Genomic DNA, 8,089 nt, shown 5'->3' on the forward strand with positions numbered 1-8,089 from the left:
TTTTTATTTATTATATATTATTATTATTATTGGCGCAATAGACCGTGGAGGTTCAAGGCCTCGCGCGATGTACTTAGAAAATACATCGTGCGTTTCATGACGTTGTTTTTATAGAGTGGGTTCGTCACTACAACGCCAATTTTTGTGAGATTCACCCATTGGCTAACGGGCCTCACAAATGCCCGGGGGCAGGCTGTGAGTGAGTATTGTATAATTATATGCTTGAAAAAATTCTGGATTGGGCCGGGAACTCGAACTCGCAATCTTTGGGTTGGCAGAAAGGCACGTTACCACGCTGCTACTGTCACCCCATTTATTAAATATTACTTACTATTATTAAATTTTATATTTATTATATGTATTTGAATGTTGCATAAAAGGGATGGGTATAAATAACAACAAAAGTAAGACCCTACAAGTTGGAAGAAATAAGGAAGATATCCACATATGCTATAATGGAAAAGAGTTAGAAGTGGTGACGGACTTCACGTACCTCGGTACAATGATAGAAGGATCTGGGAAGATAGACGCAGAAATATCTAACAGGATTAACGAAGCAAATACAGTTTACTACCATATATGTAACACTGATATGGAAGAGAGAAAAAGGCCAAGATGTGAAGCTACACATCTTCAAGACAGTATATCTACCCATACTTTTGTATGGAGTGGAGAGTTGGATATGAACAGACCGACAGGAGAGCAGAATAACCGAAATGAAATTTATGCGAAGGAAAATTGGAAAACAAGGAGGAACCGACTTCGCAATGAAAGGATTTGCAAGGAACTGCAGATAGCCCTACTGAAAGAGCTCCTGGAAACTCGTCAGCTAAAGTGGTTCGGCCATGTTATCAGGATGGACGGCCACAGAGATCCTCTAAAGACCTTGGAGTATGTCCCAGATGGCAGAAGACCCAGGGGACTCCGTAGGATGTTATATCTCGACTAAATTCCTGGCTGAATGCTCCTATGGCTGACAGGCACTAAAGGGGAAACTTAAATGGGAAGAAGAATGTATGCATGTAGTTATATCCTCCCTATAACTAATAATTGTTGATATTTTTTTATTTGAATAGTACTAATGTGAATAGATTTTTAATGTGTATATATTATTATTTTATTTAAAATTTTGATCATTTATATTTTATATTTTAATTTAATTTTATGTTAGTTAAAAAGAGGAAGGGAGAAGAAAGACATATTTGGTTATATATAAATAAAAAATTAAAGTGAAGAATAATAAGGAAAAATATTTAAAAAAAAAAAAAGAAAATTTAGATAGAAAAAAAAAAGAAAAAAAAAAAAAAAAATTGCAATTATATATTTTCTACGCGATGCCTATAAATTATAAGATTTTAAAAAAAATTTTTAACTAGGTATCAGTATGTTGTATGTCTATCAACCCAATACAGTTGGAAGCACAACTTTTTTTAATAAAGTTTTCCTCTCTCTAAATTGTATCATTAATGAAAGCACCTATTAGTAATTAGTTTTCTATTCATCTTATTTGTATTTGTATCACATTTGTCAATAAAGCTAGACCGCCACACGGACTAACTTCCAACAACAATATATTTATGTTTTTTTAAATTAAATGGAAGCAAAATATTAAATATACTGAATAAGCCGTTTTCTATCAAAATTCGATAAATTCACTTTTGGAAGATTAAGAAGGAAAAATTATTTTAAGAGAATGTGGTGTAGATAATTTATTTTTTTATTGAAAATTTTTATCAGTAATACCTATTTGATAGGAGAAAATTTAAATTGTATGAAGATAGTCAACACTAGGAAACCTAAGAGGACATTATTTAAAGTAACCTAAATGTTCTTAAATATGAGCCCTAATAGAAATATTTACGTTTAATAGTTCTCGAGATATAGCTTTTTAAAAAGCAACATTTCATAAAAAATGTACTGAAAAATCAGCAGTTAGTGAATTTATTTTGAGAAATATGTATCTCAGGAACTATAAGTGTAATATTACAAAAAAAAAATTGTAGAAATATTAAATAAAAAAACATTTCTAGGTGGGACAGTGCAGAAGCCATCATAAGTCGGTAGCGTTCATTTAGTTTATTAAATATCCAAATGATAAAAATTTACTCCAGAACAAAAAAGCCTCTACAGTAAGGCGTTCATCCCAGTGTATTATTGATTATTGGCAGAAGTACCAAGCCCAAGCCTAGCGCAGTACCCCACAATTACCGCACCCCGTAACAAAAAAAAAATGATAAAAAATAAACTCCTGCCAGATCTCTTCCCTACTTTTTAGGAGAGAAAAACTTACAAAACCAGCGTGTTATTAAAAATTATTTTTGGGTATTTAATTTTTAGGGATCCAAAGTTCTTTCCTGCTGAAATGAATTACATATATTGGCTAAAGTGTAATGATCCGGATAGAAATTAATTTGACAAGATACGTTTTTTTTTAAAGTGAAAGTATGGCTTATGTCTAATTAATATAAAAATCAGCATTATTAGATAGTTAAGTAATGGCAAATTTAATTATGGGAATGTTGTAGAGAGCTAATAATTGGGAGTAGGCTATTGACAAGTTGTGGATAGTTACCTAACTTAGGCCCGGGGAAGGCCTCTTTGAATATCGGGTGGGGGTGGTGCTTGATGGCGTTCACTCGCCTGTTGGCAGCCACAGCAACTTGGTTGTTCACTTCGCCCCTCTTCGGTCGGGGCTGCTCCACTGGCAGTACCCTTCTCCTTCGCTTCGGCAGTTTGGACCTGGCCTGTGGACACATTGCATCATTCAAATAAACAAGCGTATAGTTTAGTGTATAATGCATTGTTACAGTATATGTACACATATAATTTTATGTGGAATTGTTGTCCGTAGTGTCTAATCAAATGAAATGAAAAAAAGTTTATTAATCTGGGACCAGGTAATTGTAATATTACAATAAAGAAGAATAAATACTTAATTATTTATATTATCTATACTATTATAATGTTGGTTAAGTTTGGAGAAGCACGAGATAGTTAAACAGAAGAGTTTTAAACAAGGGAAGGATTGATTCATGACGAATGATAGAGGGAATGGAGTTCCAGAGAAAGGGAGCTCAGATAAAAAAGTATTTGTCAAACGCAGTGGCTCATTGATGTAAAGGATAGATGTCAGATCAACGGGACAGGTTTTCTATGATATAGGAGGGGCGTTTAGTACTAATTACTTGGAATAGAAAGGAAGCCAGGAAATAGCATCGGAAGAATGGGTAGGGCCACTTCAGCTCGGCGTTATTCATAACCTAGTATAAGGCCGAGCTGAAATGGCGTATGTGCGTGTTGGTGATCTCGAAAATAAATCGCATAATTCATAAAACGTTTAAGTTCAGATATGAGATTACCCAAGAGTCCACCATATACTGGGCAGCCATAGTCTAAGTGGGGTGAAAACATGAAGGGAAACTAAGAGTTGACGGGTTTTAAGTGAAAGGAGATAAAGGATTCTGTTGAATTCCTTCGGGTAGCTATGGCTTGGCGGGAAATTTGAGCAAGGTGTGGTTTCTAGGATAAATTTTGATCAAAAGTGACTCTAAGATTTTTGACTGACGTATGGAATAATAGGAGTATTGCTTAGAATAACGTTTGGGGGGGGGGGTCCTGGGATAGATTTAAGGAGATAGGGAGATCCAATTATGAGCTTTAGTCTGTCCAAGTTCATTGTCTGTTGCCCAAGTGCTTTTACTATTGAAGTCTCGTATTATCTTGCATCAGCATGATTGGAATAAAATATCTATATTAATATGAAAAGTTGAGTTTGTTTGAACTCACTATTTTCGGCACCTTTTTTTATTGACCAAACTACCATGGTTGGAGTGAAGTTTTCATTTTTTGGGATCGCGACGAAATCAAAATCAACCTCGAGGCCAGATCCGAACCGGCGCCGCTACAGTAACGAAGTAGACAAAGTAGACGCCTTAACTACCTCGGCTATAAACGGCCTAGCAATACTTCATTTGTAAGTCGGATATTTATTTAATAATTCATATATAAAACCTAAGAGAAATGTTTTTCTACTAATTGGTCAAAACTGCTTCCAGTGATTTAAGTTTGTAACTTTTAGTGCAACCTCTAAAAAAATAATCCTATCACTAGTATCCTATTTCTCGTCGAATTCACTACTTTTTTTAAGGTATAAGTTCACATTTTAAAATTAAACTTAGTAACTTGACAAAATGCTAGGGCCCTCAAAATTAAAATCTTGAGTGCGAACTCAGTCTTTTATGTAGTAGTCGAAACGGTCCTAAGAACATTATCAACAATTTGTCTTAGTCCGAACTGTGCTTTGGGTGTTGCTTACAGAGTATTTAATCCACTTTGCTAAATACCGTTACTGCATGGGAGCTCCATTAATTGCTGGAGTAATCGCGTAAGCCAGCCCGGATTATATCCATTGGCCTTTTAGAGCCCGGCATAGACGAAGTGGATTATTAGCATTGAATGTAGCGGTTGGGTTGAGGATAAAGAGGGGGTGGTGTAGTTCGGTGGTTCATAATACAATTTAAATATTTCATCAAAAAATAAATTTGTATATAATACTAATTCAAGGGTTATTATTAGAGACTGGAGGTTTGTGCAGTAGCTTCCTTTCTTCCCTAATTTCCAATTTTACCAAACAGTACTAGAGTCTGGTGGAAGAAAGTCAGTTATCTCACCTCAATCTTGGATTTCTATAATGAAAACTATGTATAGTTATTAGTCAAAATTGATGAGTCTGACATAGTTAAGAGGTATAAAAAAATGGCGTCTGTTTCAAAATGTTAAAAAACATTTTTTTTCATTCAGGGCTCTATATCTTTAAAACAGCCAACAATAATAGAAAACCTAAGAGAAAATCATTTAAAGTAGATTACATTGTTTAAAATAAGAGGCCTAATAGAGCTGTTTACGTCCAATGGTTCCCGAGTTACATTTTTTTAAAAAACATTTCATAAAATATAACCTGAAAAATCAGTAGTTAGAGAATTTACTTTGAGAAATCTATGTCTCAAAAACCGTGAGCTTTGCCTATCTCTATTAGGACTCAAATTAGAGCTAGCTTAATGTGCTTTTAGTATTCATGATATTTGCTAAAATAAATTGATTTATAGTTTTCCAGACGAAAATCATAAAACTACTACACCTTCGAAGATAAAAGTTATAAACTACATTTTAATACATTCAACTAGCTTTAATTGAGTGCCAGTAGACATCCTAGTACAAGAGCCGGGAAGAAAAAAAGGCAGTTATCTCACCCCAATTTTTGATTATTTTAATGAAAACTAGGTATGATTACTAGTCAAAATTGATGAGTCTGCCAAGTGATGGGGAATAAAAAAATAGCGGCTGTTTGAAAACCTTAAAAAAACATTATTTTTTCATTCGGAGCTCCATATCTTAAAAACTACCAACAACACTAGAAAATCTAAGAGAATATTATTTAAAGAAGAGTAAATTTTCTGAAATATTAGCCCTAAAAGAGCAGATGCCTCGTACGTAAGGAAGTACAGATGTCTGCCAGCGCTCAAATTAAAGCTAGTTAAATTTACTACAAAATAGTTAATTATATTTATCTTCCTAGGAGTAGTCGTTTTTGTGATATTTGACAAAATAAATTCACAAAATGTTAATTTATAGTTGTTCATATAAAAGTTTAGATTTTTGAAAAAATATATCTCTAGATGCATAAGTCACACGTATGTCTGCCAACACTCAAAATAAAGTAAATTTAACTCACTATAAAGTAGTTTATGACAGTTATCTTCGTAGGGATAGTAGTTTTTATGATATTCACATAAGACTATAAATTTGGCAAATGAAAATTTGTCCGAACAACTATAAATCAATTTACTTTAGCAAATTTCATGTAAACTATTACTCCTACGAAGATAAACATCATACTACTTTATAGCTTATTAAACTAGCTTTAATTTGAGTGCTAATAGACATCTGTACGTCAAATGGTTTTTGAGATATAAACTTTTCAAAATAAATTTACTAACTACTGATCTTTCAGTACGTCCCATACATTCTTAAGAAGTATTGCTATTTAAAAAGCTATATATCAAAATCTATTTAACGTAAATAGCTCTATTGGGGCTCATATTTTAGCAAATTTACTCTTCTTTAAATGACGTTCTCTTAGGTTTTCTTGTGTTGTTCCTACTTTTAAAGATATAGAGCTTCGAATGAAAAAATAGTTTTTTTTATCGCTTTGAAACAGCCGCCATTTTTATTCCCCCTACCTATACTTGGTAGACTCATCAGTTTTGACTATTAATTATACATAGTTTTCATTAGAGTAATCAAATATTGGACTGAGATAACTGCCTTTTTTCTCCTCTTGGGCTCTTGTACTATCTGTACGTCTAATGGTTCTAGAGATATATTTGATCAAAAATAATAAATCCGAACAACCAGGAATTAACATTTTGTGAATTTATTTTGTCAAATATCCTAAAAAATACTATACCTACGGAAAAAAACGTTATAAACTACTTTATAGAAAATTAAACTAGCTTTAATTTGTGTTCTGATAAATATCTGTACTCCTCATGGTTCTTCCTGAGATCAAGATTTTACACAATAAATTCACTAACCACTGATTTTTCGGAAAATATTTTTTGAAATGTTCCTTTTTAAAAAACTATTAAACGTAAACAACTCTACTGGGATTCATATTTTAGCAAATTTAATATACTTTAAATGATGTTTTATTCGGTTTTCAAGCGCTGTAGGTAGTTTCAAAGAGACGAATGAATAATTAATTTTTTTTTTAACTTTTTGAAACAATCGCAATTTTGTATTCCCCTAATTATACTTTGAAGACTCGATACTCTTTTTATTGGGTTCTACTAATCGTTTGTAAGAATTTTTTCCGTATGAATCAGTTTTATTTTGTTTTTGTTTTACTGCCAATTGGAATATTTAATAAGTTGTCTATTCTTGCGACAGTATAGTATAATACCATTACTAAGATGAATTAATTCAAATGTAGTATAATTTTTAAAAAATGGCTTTTTTTATTATAAGACTTCTGACACACACACAAAAATAAGCTCATTTTGAAAAGGTTTGTTGTCGGATAAATAATATATAACAAGGACTAAATACCTGAACTAAAGCTGGCTGTGAGAGCGGTGCTTGATGAAGTAGACTCGAGAAACCGGTTTCCCTTGGAGCTAATTAGCGAGACTAAAGCTGCCTAAGGAGGAAGAGCCTTTATAATCAGGGCCTCTTTAGTCGATCCAGATGGGATCTCTCAGTTGGTGGCTCATCTTAAAGTCTTGTCCAATCTGGGTATAATCCACTCCAATTTGTTCAATCCTATCGATTCTTATCTCGACAAGCTACTCATGTTTTCGTGTTTATTATTTATCGATTAATTTTCATTCTGTATTTTTAAGTTAAAAAACGAAATTGTCGAAATAAAAGTGAGGTTAAAGGCGGAAAAGGTATGTTATTTTTCAAATTCGAAATTGCTTAGCCTTCTGCCGAAAAACGTAAAACTCAGAATTTTCAAAACTACTATCCTTCCCAGTGCTCTTTTCGGATGCGAAAGGGAAGAACAGCGCCTTTTTTTTGTTCAAAGTTTTTCAAAATAAAGTATTATGTAAAATATTCGGACCGAAAAAAGATGAATTAATGGGAGAATTTACAAGCCTAAACAAAACTGAATAGAGGGAACTCCACTCTGTGAATATGCTTGGAGTTATAGCATTTCGGCGAATAAGATGGACGTGTAAGATTGAAAAACTTAGTAACGAACGACATGTATTCCTAAAATGTCGTCCCTATGACCAAAACTTAGGTGGGAGGATTACGTTAAGACTGATTTAGTAGATTCGTGTTTGGAGGAGCGTCACTGAATAGATGTATGTAGAGAACGATTGCTAGTATCGGTATCGAACCTTTGGATTCGCTAAGCCTTTCTTATTATTATTGCTAAGTTTATTAAAAAAGAAAAATTGAGGATTATAAATTATTTTGAAGATCACTGCCACACAACAAAACTATCAGTTTTATAAACACGTCTTATAAAATTGATAATTAATTCAAAATAATAGTAATAATAATAATTAATTATAAATAATTG

The 8,089-nt window shown here is 32.8% G+C and overlaps 1 protein-coding gene across 1 annotated transcript in view; it reads right to left on the reverse strand.

The window, feature by feature from the left end:
• The window catches only part of LOC106686063 (potassium voltage-gated channel protein Shaw), a gene marked incomplete in the record, with an annotated part of 559,367 nt that overhangs the window by 17,292 nt on the left and 533,986 nt on the right, over positions 1-8,089 (reverse strand). Inside the window, 1 exon segment of the mRNA XM_067045426.1 lies at positions 2,573-2,744. Coding sequence (XP_066901527.1) covers positions 2,573-2,744 — 172 coding nt within the window.

Source organism: Halyomorpha halys, unplaced genomic scaffold (genome assembly GCF_000696795.3).
Source record: "Halyomorpha halys isolate HHAL.00 unplaced genomic scaffold, Hhal_1.1 Scaffold770.1, whole genome shotgun sequence".
Taxonomy (NCBI): Eukaryota; Metazoa; Arthropoda; class Insecta; order Hemiptera; family Pentatomidae; genus Halyomorpha; species Halyomorpha halys.